Below are 20,623 nucleotides of genomic sequence, written 5' to 3'. Positions count from 1 at the left end.
GATTAATTTCCCGTCAACCACCACAGAGGGTATTCTGGTCGAGAGGTTGTGGTTGGTCCCTGACGTGATTCCCGTCACACCAACACAACAATTGGTCTGACGAGAGATTGGCAACTAATTCTTACGGCCATTGGAGTTCTCTTCCCCTTTCTTCTTTAATTGAGAGGCCGTAGAGCTCATTATTTCTTGCATAGCGACAATTCAAGGTATTCATTTACAGAATAGAACATATTATTTTTTAAAAGGTTAAACAGCTTTTTCTTGAAAACAGGTACTTTTGTTTCATATTTGATTTCATGGGGAAGTTTATTGAATAACCTTAAGCCCATTGCTTTGGGCCCATGGTCAGTATTGTGTGTCCTGACAAATGGTTGGTGCAGGTCATTGCAGGTCCTTGTGTAGTGACTATGGTAATTGTGGTTGGACTTGTACTGGGAAATATTACCCTTTGCATGTAAGATGACATTAAATATATATATGCAAGGTACTGGTAATCGACCAAGTCTTTTGAAGAGAGGTTTACATGGTGCATCGCAAGGAGCATTGCTCATAATAAGTATAATCCTCTTTTGGATTTTGAAGATTATGCCCACATGGGGAGAGGAACCCCAGAAGAGGATACTGAAAGTAACACGAGAATAAAATTCACCATAGTAAATGGATAGAAGGACCTCTAAATTTACAGAATACCTAATATTTCTAATAAGGAAGCATAGGGAGCTTAACTTTCTGCGTAACTTGAAAATATGTTCCTCCCAAGACATGTTTTTCTGCAGGATTACTCCCAGGAATTGGGTACTGGAATTTTGGGGAATGCTCACACCTTCTACATCTACTGAGATTTCATATGAAACTTTCTTTTTATTAGTAAAATAAATCAGGCTGGACTTGTTTATATTGGGTTTTAGAAAGTTATGAAGACACCATTCATTGAAAATCTGAGCTACTTCGGCTGCTCTTTCTGTCAAGCTGTCTACTGAGGAGGCTGATACAATGATATTTGTATCATCAGCATACAGTATTGGGTCTATCCCCTTAATGAACTAAAGATTGTCTGGGAGATCATTGATATAGATTAAAAATAAAATAGGACCAAGTACAGAACCCTGGGGAACACCCAGTGTTACTTCTCTACCAGGGGAAACAAATTTGGAGCCATTTCTTGAGAGCTCAACATACTGATGCCGTTCACTTAGATAAGATTCAATCCATTTGTAGGGCGTGCCTCTTATACCATAGCATTTCAGTTTATATAGGAGTAACTGATGGTTGACGGAAGTCAAAAGCTTTACTGAAATCAAAAAATAATCCTAAAGTTTCAGTTCTATTATCCAATCCTGAAAGTATTTGATTCACCATGTGATATGTGGCTGTTGTAGTGGACCTTGTTTTCCTAAATCCATGTTGAGATATGGATAATAGCTTATATGTCTCAAGATATGATGCAAGACGTTGATAAAAAACTATTTCAAATATTTTCCCCAGCTGGTTCAACAGGGATATTGGTCTATAAGAATTCATTGCCATTTTGCAACCTTTCCCTTTGTATATTGGCACAATTTTTGCTGATTTAAGAGGGCTTGGGAAAATTCCAGTTTTTAGGGATTCATTAATTAAGAACAGCAGCTGATCCTTAATAGCATTAAACGACCTTTTTATGACTATCCCTGGGATGTCATCTAATCCAGGACTAAATTTGTTAGGTAATTTATTGATTACGTTGGTCAGTTCCATGGCTGAACATGGGAATATATATAATGAATGGCATGAGTTAATAATTAGCTGAATTGACTGAAACTGTGGGATTTTGATGGGATAGAGAGAAATCATTCAGGATGGAGGCCATTTTAGAGTAATCTGATATAGCATTACCAGCGGAGTCCTGCAGTTGAAGATCTTGTACATGATGTGGACCCTTGGATTCGTTAATAATTTTCCAAATCTCTCTAGATTTATTGTCTGCCTTGGTAAGTCTAAGGTTGTTGAAAGATTTTTTGGCACGCTGTAAGGTAGCCCAGTAAGTTTTCTGAAATCCACACACTGCATACGTTCTCAACTTTTCTTCTATGGAAAAACTATTGATGATACTCAGCTTGACATTGAGCATACTCACAATCATTGCTTCATCATTTCTTGATTTTACTGATCAAGAAATTTCTTTTGACAGGCTTGTGTTTAAATATAAGGGGTATTCAAATGAAAACCAAATACCTGCCGTGACACACAATCCATGCAAAAGGTGGCAATGCAGTTGTTACAAATCAATACTGCCATCACTGTGATAGGAGAACTGCACAGTGACAGCTCACTGGCACATGCAGTTGTTGGTTTATGATCTTGTTGGTGGATGGACTGGTCTGGTGGATTTGTCCGTTAGGTTTTCATTTGATCGCTCCTCATAAGATGGGCGCTTTGTTAATAATACTTGTATGCTTTGCTTAATGTGGCCTCTTCAGTACTCTTCCAATTACATGTTTGGTTTAAGGGGGCATTGTACGAAAGTTCAAAGATAAATTTTCACAATGTGACTCATACTCCCTTCTTGCGTTTTAAGTCCAAAACTTGAAAATATTTTCCCTGCCTTCTTGGGAACTGCATGATTTTCAATGCATATGTAGCTGGGGCTTCGCAGCAATAATTCTTTGTTGCAAATTGTAGTTATGGCAGTGCCAATACTTGTACTTAAATGCATGTCCAAGGAATCTGTTATATCGCATACCTTCTTTGTTAGATATAATTTATTCATTAATTATCAAGTAAACATGACGGCTGTACGTTAGGTACAGCCTTCCCCTATTACTTTTTCACCACTGGCCATTATAATCGGTAATATGCATTGATTAATAGGCATTTTTGAAGTAACCAGCTAAATGAAAATGAGTGATTACAGATGATTTTCTTTGCAGAAATTGGTAAAGCAAACAATTTTCATATCAGAAAATAAATTGCCAAAACATGGATTGTTGCTTATGGAATGAAGACTTAATGTAAACAATAGTAAATGATAATGCAAGATTTTTTGCTGGTCCGATGTGAGTTTTCCCAAGTATTGGCTGCATTCTTGGCTGCCCCAACAAGTAAATGACGTAGTTTCCCAACTAAGCTAAGCAAATTCTTTTTCGTTGTGTTTTTTGGGGGTTGCCTCAAATGAGCAGCTGTATCATAGAAATGATCGATGCCTGAAATAACTAGAGTGTGCACAGAGGTGTGTGGTGGTGCTGATGCACGAGAGTGCTTCCTTGCAGTCGTTTGAGCGTGCCCTCAAGTTCTCGTTTGAGGAGCCCCATGTGTGGATGCAGCGAGCCCTTTGCCTCATCTCATCTGGCCGCTATGCCATTGCGCTCCCCGTGCTGAGCCAGGTGGCGAGGCAGCTTCCCGCCACCACACTCCCCTGCCTCCTCGCGGCACGGCTCTGCTATGAACACCTCAACCGGGTAAGTATTTGTGGCGTTTTGGATTTGACAGCCATGTACCAAAGTGGGAGTGAGTACTATTAATCCCATTTAAATGAGTTTGTGTTTTCATGAGGCTAATTCTTGAAGTCTTTATTTATTCATTTAGTACTAATCTGAAAACAGTCTGGTTTTGCCCTTATACATTGGGATATAAAGGAAATGTGAACATGAAATGACAACAAGGAAATCCACAAACCACTTCGAATCCCCAGGTGGAGCAAAATCCACTTATTAGGGAATTGAACCTGTGGGTCATTAGGTGAGGAAGTTTCCTCATGAACCACTGAGGCTGTCTCTCCTTTTGTGTTTCTTTCTTCACACTTCCCGATTGTATCACTTTGACTTGATGAAAAGAAATCGTTTTTCTTATAAATTTGATTATGTGCTCAAGTAATCGTAATCATAATTATATGATTGGTGATTTTTTAGTGTAGCACTGACCTTTGTTTGTTTTGCCTTAATCAAGTTGTCCAACAATAGTTTTCCCTTGGGTGCAGGTGGCTGAGGGAGTGGAGTGGAGTCGCAAAGCACTCTTCCGAGAGCAAAGCAGTCCGGGTGGCCTCTTGTCCCGCTGCCACCTTCACCTGGGAGTTGGCCTCCACCTCCTCGCCCAAGCATCCCAACTCAAGAGGGAGCGGCGTGTGCTGGCCAGCCAAGCCATTGACTGCTTCCGCAGGTGTGCTTAACTCTCCGACCAGTCAATCATTCACCACTGCCATCTAATCCCAATTCCACACTCTGCCTCTTCAAAATGATGTGCCACTGGGCTTAAAAAAGTTTATCCTCAGATTTGTGTGCACACTCACATTATGACAACTAGGTGCTAAGCATTTTCAATGGAAGTGTTTAAACACCAGACAAAACTCATTTCAAGTCTAGCAGTCTAGTGAGAGAGGAATCATACTTAAAGGAAACCTTTTCTGAGCGCCAGCTTTTGGATTTTATGAGGAATCATTGAATGACTCACATGCAGGCTGCAGCGCTTGAATCCCGAAAAATTTCAATTTGAATTTCCCGTCACATCATAATTCCACTGGAGGTCGTGATTTGCATTCTAGAAAGCTATAGGCATCTAGTAAACAGTAATGAACAGAAAACCTCAACATGGCCGAGATATTACGTACAAGTGCGGAGTACAATCGAAGAGCCGCTATTATCAAAAGTTTTCCCGCAGGGCGTTATATTTAGAAATATTTTCATTCTTCTTCTGGTACCCCAAATACTCGGTTTATGGTATTTTGGCTAAGTATAACACTTCGGAGAAGTCTGGGGAAGGTTTTGCTAACCTGGCGAGGAAATCTCATCAGAGGAAATGTGTGCTTGTCCGGATTTAAGCGCCTCACCCTGTATATTATATTGTATAAGCCTGCAAATAACCTGGGAGAAATTGGCAAAATCCAGTTTGAAATTATTTCAATGCAAGTAGCATTTGCCTGTCAACAGGAATCAGAAATATTTCAAAGAAATTTCATGATGTCTCCCAGACATTTATTTGCAGTTTTATATTTCACAATTTTTCATTACTTTTTACTAGTTATGGGTCAGTACCAGTTTTTCTTGATAGTTGGTAGCACATAACATACAACAACACTGTGGGCACAATACTGCTCAATCAGCAGTGTTGCACCCGAATCCATGTTATGTAGTAACATTATTTCCATATGATGGTAGCAAAATCTGTAGACACATTTTGGAAGCCCTCTAGTGAAAAGATTTGCATAATATTTTGGCTGAATGCAAAGGAAGGATAAGCATAAAAATCATGCATCTCTCTCAATTTATATTTAAAAATAAATATATAAATAAATATTTAAAAACTGTTGCATGAAAGTCTTCTTTCATGATCATCAGTTTGTGTCATAGTTGTGCTTTAACATGGTGCTTGTGAATAATGCATAAAAATTAATTTCTGATAAAAAATGAACCTTTTTCTCCTTTCTAGTATATTATTTTAAATTATAAAAATTACCTTTTGGAAAAAAATTGAAGATACAAGTTGTATGGCTTGATACAGGACCTGTATGGCTGCCAAAAATTTTGAATCTGCAAAATTTTCCCTATTATCTCTTTCAGTTCCTTGGTAGTTAAGAGAAAATTAAAATTAAGTTTTTTTTGCCATTTGTACAGCATTTCTCAACCTTTGTAAAACCATTCTAATGTTTTTTTGAAGATTAGTTGTAAGGCCTGGTTCCAACTAATTTACATTCAAAGAATTTTCTCTGGGAGTTAGCATTGTGGGAATAGTCATGGAATAGAGGACCTCAATAAAGAGTGTATTTGTTGAATTTTTATTGAGGCATAGAAAGCTATGTTATCCTTGTCAGTCTTTGAGGTAATTGCTATTTTCCCTCAACATTACTCTCTACCTTTTGCGTATGATTAGCACAATCACATAGTGTAGACACCCTTTCACTGCCAGTTTTGTCTTTTGCATTCACTTTGTAAAGCTTATGTATATCTGCCAAAGCTCTTCAGTATAGACCTATTTTATGTGCATTATAGATCAGAGAGAGCTGAAAATCATATTCAGGCATCCATACTTGCAATTTTTCCATTAAAGCTGAAACCTTTTAACAGTCAGTTCTTATGGCACACTTTTATCGCAAATATTTTGCCTTTCTTTGATCTGCCATAACCATTACAAAATTAATTCATAAATAATTATGGTCCAGATTGCTAAAAGGCTCACTAGATCATCAGGGGATTTACCCAAGTATGTAATAATATTTTTGCATTGATCCCAAGACTTGATACATCAAGTATAGGATATGTCAAAACAGCATTATCTTTTACATTAGTAACATGAAATCAAGCATCCAATTATTCTTTAACAGAGTGAATGCATTTTACTCATTGAATTATATTTCCTTAAGCCGTAAAGGGTTTTTTACACCGCTATGAAAAGAGGAGGAGCTTCCAAAATGCATTAACCGTGGAGAGGGTGCACGTTGTATTTTAGTGCCAATAACACCCTAGCTGATGTATGAAAAAAAGGAAGGGGAATGATGACATTGGTAGATACGGGGAAAGCTAATCCCTCACCAGTGATCAGACACACTTTCAAAATATTAAGACATTTGCATTCACACAGGGGGGGGGGCACTTTTCCAAATTGGTTTAGTATAAGGAAATTAATTCTATATTGCCAGGATGTGTATTTGGGGACTTACAAAGGCACACACATTTGGACTGGTTAGCCCAAAGTGGTGTGCGGGGAAGTTTTTCCCTCACCAGGAACAGAATAGGTTTGTCTCTTCTTAGTTAACCAATAAGTGGTAGCCCAGAGCTGGTCCCTGGCGAGGGAAAAACTTCCTCATAAATCACTTTGAGCTAACCAGTGTGACTTTGTGTGTATTTGTAAGTCCCCGAATATGTTCCCTGGGAATATAGGATTAATATTCTTGTGTGTCTCATCACTGACAAGGGATTAACTTTCCCCATAAATCACCACACCAATCTCATTATTCCCTTTCCTCTTTTAATTTTGCAGTGGGGTAAAAAACCCTTTATGTCTTGAGGAAATGTTAATTTAATATTGCCAGTCTAGAAAGATGCCTTTAGAAGCTCAAATTATCCTTTACACCAGCAGTTGGTAAAATTTATACCACTTAAAGTGTGATTCACTTGTACTTAATGTTCACTGACAAAAATTCTCCTTGTGCATTTCAACAATTTAAATAGACATGAAGAATAGGGCGAATGGTCCCAGGCTACAGTGCTGTACTTGGTTCTAAGGAAAATATGCTCATACCCTGCGAACAGATCTTTGAGGGCCGGTCCCAGCAATAGGACAGAGGAAGGAAGTGTTGATGACACACTTTTTGTTGAAATCGGCAGTGATCCCACAAAACATGGTATCTTTGATTGATCTCACTTGACTTGAGAGTATCAGAAATGAAAATCATGCCTCTAATTCAGGACATAGATCCTGCTTTCCAAAAGTCATTAAAATTGACATTAAGAGGCAGCAACAAAATCTACCAGAAATTTTCAGCAGATTAAAATGGTTTAAGAGCCGCAATGATAGAGCTTAACGAATCACTCTATTGACACTCAAAATTGATTCCCTTTGGTTGGAAACCCACATCTCCAGGTGATATAGGATTTAGAAGGATCATTACCCACCTGGAACATACGGCATAGGACAGTGATTTGATAAGTATCCAACCTTTGGCTGGTAGAAACATGTTACTTATGTCATGGGATTGGGACTCTAATCCACGTGTTCTCCAAACACTTAGGAATCTATTATGTAGTTACCCATGTTAAAAAATACAACAATCCAAACAATGCAAGGATTACAAAGTTTATGAAGAAGTACGTATTTAATCTCAAAGTAGCATGAAATCCAAAGAACTGAGTTTGGAATACATTTTACTCCATAATGTAATAATTGAATTTATTTATGCATATTTATAATATGTATTGTGAACCGATTACTAAGCAACGACCAAAATTCATAAAATTAATAATGAAATATACGTCATCTAAGAAATTTCAGAAATGGCCCGCATCACATTCTCCCTTAGAATTGAATGCTTTTTTTTCAACTCTGTCTGCTCTCTATCTCAGTGTTTATAATTGTTTCATAAATTCCTTCTTCTTTGGGATCTGTAAATGTGTTCAGTTTGTCCGTCAGATTTTTGTGATGCCATCATAGATCAGTTAGCTTAGGGTGTTGTTGACACTAGACTAGACGGCGTCCTCTCTCCATGGTTAATGCATTTTGGCATCTCCTCCCACCACATCCTACCATCTCTTCTGCCAATGCTATTCCAAGCACACTTCCCCCTCCTTAATGCCATGCTTTTTTAGGTGAGCGGCACAAATGTTTCCACAGAGGATTTGTTAAAAAGGACCTCTGATATGTCAAATGGGCGTATTATTTATTGTTAATGTAAGTGGTTATATTAGAATCTATTGAAATCCCTTCATAAATATGCTCAATATCTTTTTGAAAATCTCACTAGGTAAAGAGGGGGATTGGATTTGATGAGCGAAAAAAGCAAATTGCAGTAAATTTGCAAAACTTATTCCTTAATACCATGAATCCCTTTCGTAATCTGATGAAATAGTTTTTCTCTGCATAACAAATGCCTAATTTCAGTAATATCCAGCGTCTAACGTTTCAATTTCTGACATGATCTCATTTCGGTCGAGATATTGATTGATGATAATCTTGCATTCATCACCGCCAGTGTACTCAGCAAGTAGTTTTTCAGCTCTAGTTTCTCTCGGTGATGATGGACTTTCAGAGCGGAGCAATCGGATGCAGGTGATCACCTCCCTCAGCACTACCTGGCGCTCTGCCTCGCAACGTTTGGAGGGGTGGTGGATGGGGCAAGTCGCTGCACCAACCTGATGGAGGCAGGCCAGAGAGTCAGATTGGCCCTCTCCCTTCGGGCAGAGCACCATGCGTCCCTCCAACTGCTGGCGCTGCTCCTCTCTGCGGAGGGAGCGCATGATGAGGCTCTGGAGTTGGTCAATGCTTCACTTGAAAAGTACCCGTCATCCCTCAACCTCCTCTATGTGAGAGCAGCGCTGGAAGCCTTTACTGGCAGGCATGAGGTGAGCAGTCCCAGGTTGATTCGATTTTGAAAATGCTAATTATATTGAGCTTATTTTGGCAGTGGGACGTAATCTTGGGAAAATAAATCTATTACTTATTTATCTTGTCCACAAAAGGGATCACGCCAATTACATTGGGCAAAAAACAAATGTTATCTATAAAAACTTAAGAGATAACAAGTAAAAGCGCCTCATTAAAGAACAAAGTTTGGTTTACCTAAATGAAAGAGATCAAATTAGTGTGAAGGGGGAGGAGGTCCAAAGGAAATAAGTGGAGAGATGAGAGAGCAAGTATGTCACGAAGGGTCTGGAATGGGTCAGAGGGTCATTTCATCGTTGTATGAGGTTTGTGCAATAAATGCACAAACTGGTGCAATCTGGTGGCAATATGATGTGTACTACAGCCCTGCCCTTCAGCGACACTAGTTGCCTGAGACCCCCAATGAGCCGTCTGTGCTTGGCGGATCATGGAGCTGTGCGTATGGTGTCAGTTACGTTAGTTTCTGTTGCCCTTGTTTTTACTGTTCGTTGAAAATGGAAATTGACAAAATCACGGAGTAATGAATCCACATTAATTTTTTAGGTGAAGTGCAGTAAAAGTTATCAAGAAATTACTGAAATGCTGTTTACGGTGATAATGCTGTCTGAAGAAAACATCCGTTTTCAAGCGGATTAAGCATTTTAAAGATGGCCGACAAGATGCCACGGGTGATGACGCAAGGCCACCACCAAGTTCACCTCCAAGCACTGAAGGAAAAACTTTGCTTTCTCTGTCAGAATAGGACCTGAAATAGGGATTCTTCTGGCTTGCTTTTGGTTAAAGCATCAGAGCCGTGCCATGATTTTCATGGGTAGATTTTTTTCACCATTTTTTTCATAACACAGGTCACAATCGCTAGTGAACACTGAAAGTTCCATTTTTGTACACTGCAACAATTTCAGAGAGTAAAAATTATTGGCCTTGACCGGGATTCGAACCCGGATCCCTCGATGTCTGGCCGAGTGTTTAAGCCTGTTAAGCCATCGAGGCATCCTCTTACACTCGGAGATTTTGGGGGCTTTAAAGGAACAAGATGTTTTGACGAAATACCATGCATACAATGTCACTGGCATTCGTAGTGGTGCACGACGCACCACAGTCTGCGAGGTTAAAGCCAACTGTAAACACCAGGGGTGTTTCACCTTTGACAAATTCCAAGAAACTGCAGAAGATGATGCAGTAACAGTTGCTGGACAACAGTAACTTTTAATGGAGTCATCCGTTAAATGTGCATTGCAATGCAACAATTTCAGTGTGTTAAAATCCAGGTTCAGGAGGGTCCAGGTTCAAATCCTGGTAATGGCAAATGATTTTTACACTCTAAGATTGTTTTATTGTAGTGCACACTTGGCAGATGAATCCATTAAAAAGTTACTATTGTGGCATCTCGCGCAGTTTCTTGGAATTTCAAATTTTTGTTTATGAATTCCATTAACTCTTTGTGCCCTGATTGCTTAATCTGTGCCCATTTATTTTGGTACTACATCTCCTTAAATGACTGGTAACATTGAGTTTCCAAAGTTATATCCTGCTGTTCGCGCTTCCATTGATGTATTAATGTGATTTTGATTATCCACAATTGCACATGTAACATAGGCTCATGCTCTCATGGCATTGGCCATTTCAGCTTCTTCCTCACCCCCTCTCCCAAAATTTTCAACAATACTCGTAAACTTGCTCATGAGAAAAGAATGTGGATTTACAGTCAGTGTACCCCCAAGGGAGAGTGAGGCTTAAATCTGGGAGTGACTCAATATGCATCCAAGAGGAATAAATGATTTAATCAGCTTTTGCCCAATAGAATCATACAGGGGTTTGGGATGGTGCGGAGGCTAACGTACAGGCTTCCCACTGAGAGGGCCTGGGTTCCAATCCTGGGGACAACAAATATTTTTCTGTGGTATCCCTAATTGAGGTGCTTTGTGGAAAGCACTTGTAGAGAGAGTGAGTGAGGTGTCTGTCAGATGGGACGTTAAACTGTGGACCCCTTAGGGCCTTTCAACAAGAGTAGGCTAATGCCGACGCCAGGTTTCTATCCATGCTTCCTTTCCTGTCCCTTCCTAATGGCGCAAATAACCTCGGCCATCGTTCGCTTCTGCAAAAAATCTACAAATATGAAAAGAATCATCCCGATAATATTTTTCCTTTTCCAACCTGTTATATTTCTGTAATTTAATTTCCTTGGCTCGGTCATTCAGGTATCTGAAAGCACGTACCCGTTTACAGGTGGCCATAATGACTGCTAAGGAGATGCTTCTCCTTTGGCGCACCCTGTACAAGGATGAGACGCAGGATAGCAACAACAGCGGCGGGGCAGATGGGGACGAGGGAGGGCGCAACTACTCGGAGCAGAGGAGCAGTGATACACCCAGCCGCTCTGTCTTTCAGCTTTACTCGGCAGACATTTCGGACAAGGACTCAAGTGCGTCCTCTCTTTGAACTCTTTTACAACCTCAGTTTAACCATATAAGGACCCGATAAAATGAAGGAAAATGATGGATGTAAAACACCATCTCTTCTAATAGCATTCATCTCGAGGCTTTCTTGAGGCGCAAGAGTAATTTCAATTTCAAGAATTTGTATTTCAAGAAACACGATGAGATAAAAACTACAAATATATTTATGTTATGATATGGTTTTACGAGGTCTGTTAAAAAATTATTGAGACTTCAGTTTTTTTCAAAAATTATTTATTGATTCATGTATATCTATGTTGTCCCCTTCAAAGTAATCCCCATTAGATATTATACACTTGTGCCAGCGTATTTTTCCAATCCACGAAGTACCTCAAAATATCATTTTTTGTGATCTTGTTCAGCTCATTCTTCGATGCAGTCTTTATCTCGTCAATCGTAGCCTAGCGTCGTCCTTTCATGGAACTCTTCAGTTTCGGGAACAAGAATAAGTCCCTGGGGGCCAGATCTGGAGAATATTGTGGCTGCGGCATCATTAGTGTGTTGTTTTTGGTGCACAAAAATTCGCGCACAAGCAACAATGTGTGAACAGGGACAATGTCATGGTGCAAAAGCCATTCTTTGTTCTTCCTCAAATCTGGGCGTTTGTGGCGGATTGCTTCGCGCAAATTGCACATAACTTGCAGGTAATATTCCTTATTTGCCTCTCTACCCTGTGGCAAGAATTCATGATGCACCATGCCCCTGCAATCAAAGAAAACTGTAAGCAAAACTTTCTCATGCGACCGAACTTGGCGCGCTTCTTTCGGTCTTGGTCTTGTGCTGCAGCTTCCATTGGGATGATCGAGCTTTAGTTTCCACGTCATAACCATAAACCCATGATTTGTCACCAGTTATGACCCTCAGAAGCAAATTGGGGTTGTTGCCGACAGAGCCCAACATCTCATTAGCAATGTTAATGCGTTGCTGTTTTTGGTCGAAATGCGACCCGTGCCATGCCCAAATCATTGGCAAAGTCGAATGGCACCAGCAAATCGATATGTATAGGTTCTCAGCAACTTCTCTTACGGTGATTAGACAATTGGCCAATACTATTTTCTTCACTTCATCAATTTTTCGTCTGTTGTTGACGTGCTCGGGCGTCTGGCACGCTCTTTGTCCTTCACATCTTCTCGACTCTCTAAGAACATTTTGCGCCACCGACAAACGTTGCTTTGGTCCAAGGTAGCTTCTCCATATTCCACAGTCAACTTTTGAAATGTGTCCGTGCACTTAATTTCGTATCTCACACATAATTTGATACAGATTCTTTGATCAATTTTTTGGAACAGTCAAATATCGAAGACAAGCCAAAACCCGTCCCAGCCAAACAGTTGTCAACAATTAACCGAATATTCAAAATGGCCAAACTTTTCGGCATAAGTGAGAGACATAAGTACCAACATAACTCCACAAAAAATTGAAAATTAAATATACATAACCCGCGAATATTAAAAATTCGTGATACTTTTTGAACAGACCTCGAATATTCAGTAAGTATTGAGAATTTTTTTTGCTGGACAGCATTCTAAACAAAAATGAAATTATTATTATTATTATTATTAGGTAATCTTCCGGTTAAGGTAAGTTTTTGGATGGACATAACAACCAAATAAATACGTTGTGACTCCTAACAAAACCCAAAATCCATCATCCTACTCTACATCTGGTCCCTCTTCATCTCTGAGTACTTTCTTCCTCCCTTCATCCCGTCCAACATCCCTATCCTATTCCTTCCCTTTCCTCGTTTGCCTAACATTCTCCCCTCAATCACAGTCTTCAACATCCCACTGCCAATCAATATGCCCTTCATCCATTTTTACTGCCTCCATAGGATTTATCCCAGCAAACCTCTCTCCTCCCCCACCATACCAAGTACTTCCTCATTTGTTTTCTTCTCGGTCCATTTCACCTTCTCCATTCTTCTCTGCAACCACATTTCAAAAGCCTCCAATCTACCTCTATCCTTGCTGCTTCAATGACCATGTTTCCGTGCCATACATAGCTACGCTCCATATCAAAGGTTTTACGAGTCTTTTCTTAACATCCTTACTCAAAGTCCCTGTCATCAACTCCCTCCTCCTTGTGAAAGCCTCTTTGCCTATCGCAATTCTTCTCCTTACGTCCCTACTACTTTGACCGTGTCGGTCCAAAACACTACCGAGATACGTAAACTGTTCTACCTGCTCTAGTTTTTGCCCTCCTATTTTAATGTTTAGCTTAGGCTTTTTCTTTCTAGAAAATCGCGTAACCTTTCTTTTATTAATATTGATTTTCACCCCGTATCTGTCGCACTGAGTTTCCAATTCACTCAGCAATGCTTGCAACCCCTTGGCTGACTGACAAACTAAAGCTTGGTCATCAGCAAACCTAACTGATTTTACGAATTCCCTGCCGACTTTCATTCCTACCTCCAGTTCTTCCCATGGCTCTTTAATCATTTCCTCTACATATAGGTTGAACAGCAACGGTGATAATGGGCAACCCTGCCTTACACCTCTTCCTAACACTGCCCATCCCGACTCTCCGTTCCCCACTCGCACCTGAGCAGTCTGAGACATGTACAGGTTGCGGAATAGCCTCCTTTCCCTCCAATCTATTCCTATTTTCTGCAATATACTCATTAGTTTTTCCCAATTCACTCTATCGAACGATTTGTTGAAATCTAAAAAACAGGCAAATACTTCCTCATTGTATTCTACATCCTTCTCGATTAATGGCATCAGGCGTGCCTCTCCCCTTCCTAAACCCAAACTGATCATCCCCTAAGTAATCATTTGCCCTACTCTCTGTCCTTTTGTCGATGATCCTGAGAAAAACTTGAGCTGCGTGGGATGTAAAACTTACTGTCCTGTAGTCCTCACACGATGTAGCCTTTACCTTTTTCGGAATAGGAACTAAGATTGATCTCACAAAATCTTCCGGCCAGATTCCTTCCTCATAAATACTACGAATCAGCCCATATAGCCTCTTCCTCCCACATTTTCCTAAAAATTGCAGTAGATCCGCGGGAATGTTATCCACCCCCACGACCTTATTTAGTTTCATCTCTCTTTTTGCCCTTTCTATCTCATCGTCGAGTATGCCTGGACCTAAACTATCTTCCTCTACGTCATGTTCATTTTATATGTCTAACATTGTTTGTCTAAGTTCTTTACTATACATTTCTTCTATATATTCCTTCCATCTCTCTTGGATCTTTCCTGTGTCAACTATTATCTTATCCGCCTTATCTCTCAATTTTATTATAGATCTTCCCTTCTTACTTCCCGATAAAGATTTAACTTTGCTATACAGCGCACCGATTTCACCCATCCTCTGCAGACTTTCCATATCCTCACACTGTGTCTTCCACCATGCTTCCCTTGCCCTATTTGTTGCCCGCCTCAATTTATTGTTTAACTCTTTGTACTTCATTTTGCCTAAGTCAGTGTGTACATTCTTCCATCTTCGTAATCATCTCATTTGTGATAAATTGTTTCCTAGTGTTTTTCAAGTTAACGGTTCCAATAGTGTCTTTTACGGCTTTCGATAACACTTTCTTGATATATTCCCATTTTTCTTCGATAGTACTTAGCTCCTTACCATCTTTCATGATTTTCTCTACAGCCTGCTGGTACTCTAAAAAATAATGAAATATAAAATAATGAAATAATAAATTATATAAACAATGTTTCAAGGATTAAATAGTAACTTTATTTTACTCTTTATACATTAAGATGAATATGTATATTGTATAAATACAAAATAGGCAAAGTGCAATCAATTTTAAAAATTTATAGTTTTTATATCCCATTATAGTCAGTCCCTTCTAGCCCAATGTCTTTTGTTAAAATGCAAATAAATGAAGCAATTACTGACAAATGACTTTGATGAATTATAAGGGTGCATTTTTTCACCATGAATAGCTCCTCGTTCAATTTGCTACTTCATCCCCTTATGTGTAGATTTTGTCTCTCTTCCCCAAGTGGGCAAGTGTGTTGCATGCTGTTTTGAAATTGCATACTTTAGATGAATGTCGCCTTTTTGGGCTAGGCTGTTTGAAATTATCCAGGCATGGAAGAGAAATAATGAGAAATTCTTCAACTTAAAAATCAGCAGTTGCTGCAGATAATCTTTGCCATCCCTGGTGGCAGAGTGGTAATGTCCTCATCTGCCAACCCAAGGGCTGTGGGTTCCATTCCCACCTGGGTGGGTTTTCATCCACCTAGGGCTTGGGCGTTTGTAACTATGTCCATTGTTATCATTGTAAATAGCTGATGTAAAGGCGAAAAAGTGTTGTTTTCGGACTAATTCTAAATAAATAAATGAAATTGTCCTTTCCACTTGCCTTTTTAAATGGTAAAGAAAAAAATCAGTTGTGCTTTAATGCTGACCTACCAATGATAGAGATTCTGGCCATAACTTGCTCACAGGTGGAAGGCAATCAGGATCATTTAGACAAATGGAAAAGTGATGCCTGTTATGATTGTAGTGTCAGATCTCCATTACTCAGTAACCGACGGGTATGGCAAATGATTCACTAACTCGTAATGTTGAATCTTCTCTTCTGTGTATTTAAGTTAGTTTTTGAACCAAAAATAAGAAAAATATGTGTAAAACCGTGGAATTTCTGTATATTTAATGAGTGGACACCCATCAAGATGGTAAGCTGTGCTGTGTCGGAAGAAATACCGGAGTATTTCTCCATTAAAGAATTGGGCTGGTATCTTCTCTTAATACCAAGTTCCATCATATTGTTTCTTTCATTGCTTATATTCCCTTCGTGTTCCCTCCCCTGAAAATTTCAACTTTAGAGTTTAGTTGACAGAATCCCTCAAGTCAATCCTGATCATACGTCGTCTTGCTGAAGGTTTTCTTGGCCTATCCAGTCTTGAGTAGTGCATTAGGAGTGAGTGTATAAGCATGGCCAGCATGATAGTCATCATCTTCATCAATGGCAGTCATCTGCAGGTCATTAGTTGCAACTCTCTCCACTTCACTTTTCTCCTAATTTCTGCTTGACTTATTAGTTTCATTTGTCCCATTTTCTAATTTCTGTTATACTCTCTTTTCTGGAGTTTCTCTCCAGTTCTCTCCATCCATTCCTCCTTTTTTCAAGAGAGGTCTCTTTCCCCTCTGCAGAACATTGGCAATTCTCTCTCTGTCGGTGCGATCCTGATGGCATCATCTGCAAAGCAAAGTTTCCATCCTTCCCGTCTTCCCTTTCCTTCTTAGACTTATGCTTCTGGCATCAGGGACTTCCATTTCCATGGAGAGTGCACTTCAGATATATGCTTCGGTGAACCAATGCAATGATTCTTGACTTGTTTGCGTGGATATACTCACTCAAGAAAGTAGCCCTGCGGTGATGACAGTCTGACTGGTCAATGGTTGGCTTTTAGTAATGCAAAACATAATTATATTTTATATTTGCTGTGTGCAGAACATGTTGTTGATATTATGTTTGTATCTTATTGAATTGTTGAGAGTGAAATGTGAGCATACTGACAAATTTCATGCGTCTACGCATCATGCATATACAAGTCATAATAATTCTAATTGATGTACTTCACTTGCAATTTTGCCGTTGCACTCATAAGGTTAGTAAATGAATGAGTGGCACAGTATTTATTTCTGCGGACTTGTCCCGTGCTTATGCTGTCATGTTTGCTCATGCACTCATGTTTGTCCCCGTAGGCTCACTGCATGCCCACTCTCTGGCAGCCTCTCGTGTGGAGCAGGCCCTGTCAGAGGTGGCTTCATCATTCAGCTCCCAGCAGGGACAGCTAGGCATGGGGCCCAGCTCGGGGCCCTCACAGTTTGAGGTAAGCTCCCCCTTGGCTCATCACCTAACTATACTAATTACTTGACATATTCTGAAGGTGAATATAAACATGATCTTAGTCTTCAGGGATGGCATTACTTGGTATGGTTGTTGAATATTTCCAAATGAAATTATGGAGAGACTCCATAATTTCATTTGGAAATAAGAAATGGTCAATATTTTTACTGGGCAATCAGTTTTCAGGAAGAGCTGTGGAGAATTATCTTATCTGCCTCAGTAGAAGTTGATTCTCCAAAATTCTCTTCTCCATTTTTGGGAAAGAAGTCAATTCTTAAATATGACCAAGCATTTTGAGCATGCTTAAGGGGTGTCAGAGAAATCATTTTTTTGGGACTATCTTCAAAATTTGTCAATTGATTTCAGCATAAAACATGCATAATATTTTTAAATGAGTTATTATTTAGCCCTGTTGTTTGAAATATTTTGAAAATTCTGGTGAAATTTGTGCCATACTCTGTTGACCTCCAAGGGATTCATTCTCATTGCTGAGATCCCTGTCAAATAGTTTCCATGCTGTATTATTCCCTTGGGGATGTATTTCTTATTGCAGAGGTCTTTACCAAATAGGAACTATGTGCTCTGTTGGTACCAATCTTATATTTCTCTTGTCTTTGAAATTCAGGGACTCAGTGGATGTATTTTGGGTGTTCATGTTGGGATGATATTTTTGAAGTTGCATTGCTTTTGTAATCTCATTTCCTGAATGAAGGCTCAGTGCTGTTTTAACATCCCTGAAGGCTGAGAATTCCTGGTTGCTCTTTCTCCCTTTTAGAGCAACTGAAAACTAACTACCCAACTCTCTCTAAGAGCAACTTCATTCAGGCCATGAAAGTGGCAATCCCATGATTGAATAAGATGTCATTGGTTAAGGAAGTGAGGTTTATTTTCATGTAATCATAAAAGAGAAACATGCAATTGCACTATATTCTTATTTTCCCAAATGGAGTGCACCCTTGTTTTAATGTTCAATCAATCCTTCATTTGTGTGAGTCCTTGCTGAGCTACTTTCACAATTCATCCAAAGAGACTCCACAACATCCATCTGATCTCATTGCATAAAGCTTAATTATTCGCACAGTATTTGGGCGGTGGTCATTAAATCTACCTCATTGGCAATCGTATTGAGTTGAGTCTGGAAAATAATGACTTGTTGAATAACTGTTAAAATAGTGCACCTGGGATTTCTTTTACGTTGTTCATTTGTTGTGGAGAGATTAAAATATGAAGTGTCTCTGTAAAAGATGGACTATGTTTATGTTTGCCTGCTATGAAAATTAAATGCCAATTGAGCAGGTCCTGTATCTGCTGAGTACAGTGCCCTGGACTCAGTGATTGTCAAATGTGAGAGAGGGCAACTCGAGTTATTTTGATGAAAATTGTTTCCCCAAGTGGTGTCACCTTTTTATAACCAAGTGTTCTCTCCTCCCAACGTCTCTCTCTCTCTCTCTCCGAATGGTGCGTGGGTGCACGCAAATGCGCGTGCTTGCCCGAGGAGGCCTTCTCTGTTGGCAAGAGGAGAGGCTTATTGAACTCCGCCAGTCTGTCACTCTCTCTCTCTCTCTGTTTGCTCATAGTGAGTAGAGCCAAGTCAAGTGGGCAACTTGATTTCTTATCTCTTAATTTACTCACTGTCACATCGTGGGTTTGGTAGAATAGTGTTTGCAAGTATAATATCATAACACTTGTGCTTTCAAAGGAAAATTTGTTGTAGTATATAAAGTGCAGTTTGGAAATTTTGCAGTGTGCCACTATCACATGAATTGAGTTTGTTTTTCCAACATTGCATGCCTCTGCTAGTCGTAGTAGTGTGTAATTAAACCACTCTGCTAAGTAAAATACTGAGCATTTACCATTATATTTTGAAGTTTATTCCTAAAGATGTAATTTTTTATAAATGTACAAATAGTCTTATACTTGACTTGGGAATTATTAATGAAAACTATTTACACCTCTTCAGATCTCAATATTAGTAATACTAAACTGAAATTGTTTGGATTGAAATTTTTATAAAAAATTACGAGTGTACAAAGTTGATATCATATGCTTTTTTTTTATGGGAAGAGATTGAATGATACAGTTCATACATGTGCATCCTTTATAACGCATGTGTAGATTATTTAATCACTTTTAATGATATTTATTTACAAAGCGTGTTTGTGTTCTTACATGGTCATCATATGAACAATCTATTTTATTTTTTGTAAATTGGCACTTGATGATTGTCAAGCATGAAATATGAAGGCATGCCCAACCAATAGTATAAACAAACGCCTGCGTCTTTCGAATGCCACAGAGTGATGTCTGCAGTCTGGCATCAAGAGTAAATGCAATAGTGATGAGTTCTTTTATTTGGAACTCCCACTTTTGGTGATTGGCTCCAAACTAATGTTTGTGAATGAGTGGCCGCCAAATGTACTTTGTTCATCCCCACCTTAAACAGCTACATAGACAATAACCGCTCCTCAGTACTCAGAACACCTTGAAAAACAAGTCATCCCCTCTCCCACAACTGCAATCCATGCCCCAAAGTGTAAATGCCCAATACTTGTGCATCACTTACCTACCAGCAAATCACTGTCATTGTTTCCATTCAAATCAATAAGTACAACGACTCTGCCAAATCTTCCTTTAACAGTTATCCTATCCCCAAGCTCATCTAATCATAGATAAATTCACATTACTGACATTTACATATTTAGGTTAATGCATACTACGTACACTGATGGTGCAGAGTAAGTCATGCTGCTGGGCCAGGAACCAAAGTGATATTGGTTGTGGACTGCTGGCTTAGGCATGGTTTTCAGTCATCCAGTGCTTCAGTCCCCAAATCTTTATACTTCACGTAGCCAAGACCCAAGATTCAGTGAAATGCATGGGCAACACATTATATACAAGTGTCTGTATTTAATAAACTACCTGCTTCTGCATACAGCACCAATATTTCATCATACTAAACCAAAATGTGTTATTGTACATCAACCAAGACTTTTTATTCAGACTGACTATATTGAATAATTTTTCTTTGAGCTGTAAGGATTTAAAAAAAAAATTATTTGATAAAGTCAGTCGAAAAAGTTATTAAGGAGCTCAAATTATCCTTTCCACTTTTTATTCAGTCAATGATTTTTTTAGGCTGACACCAATGACTTGGTTTTCTAGTCCAATATATATGTAAATGTTTACAGGTACTCTGTGTGGTTTAAAACTTTTTGATGATATCTGTCATGATAATTAACCATATAATGATGAACGAATATTATAATTGTGTTTGGAGGACAAA

The 20,623-nt window shown here is 39.1% G+C and overlaps 1 protein-coding gene across 1 annotated transcript in view; it reads left to right on the top strand.

The window, feature by feature from the left end:
* Positions 1–20,623, top strand: part of Ttc7 (tetratricopeptide repeat domain 7) — an 80,179-nt gene that overhangs the window by 40,576 nt on the left and 18,980 nt on the right. The window contains exons 10-14 of the mRNA XM_071584367.1: positions 3,246–3,434; positions 3,953–4,131; positions 8,711–9,023; positions 11,290–11,485; positions 17,196–17,323. Coding sequence (XP_071440468.1) covers positions 3,246–3,434; positions 3,953–4,131; positions 8,711–9,023; positions 11,290–11,485; positions 17,196–17,323 — 1,005 coding nt within the window. The remainder of the gene's footprint in view (positions 1–3,245; positions 3,435–3,952; positions 4,132–8,710; positions 9,024–11,289; positions 11,486–17,195; positions 17,324–20,623) is intronic.

Source organism: Hetaerina americana, unplaced genomic scaffold (genome assembly GCF_022747635.1).
Source record: "Hetaerina americana unplaced genomic scaffold, ioHetAmer1.1.p SCAF_18, whole genome shotgun sequence".
Lineage (NCBI taxonomy): Eukaryota > Metazoa > Arthropoda > Insecta > Odonata > Calopterygidae > Hetaerina > Hetaerina americana.
The sequence above is the reverse complement of the archived record's forward strand: the minus strand, read 5'-3'. Positions and strand labels throughout refer to the sequence as shown.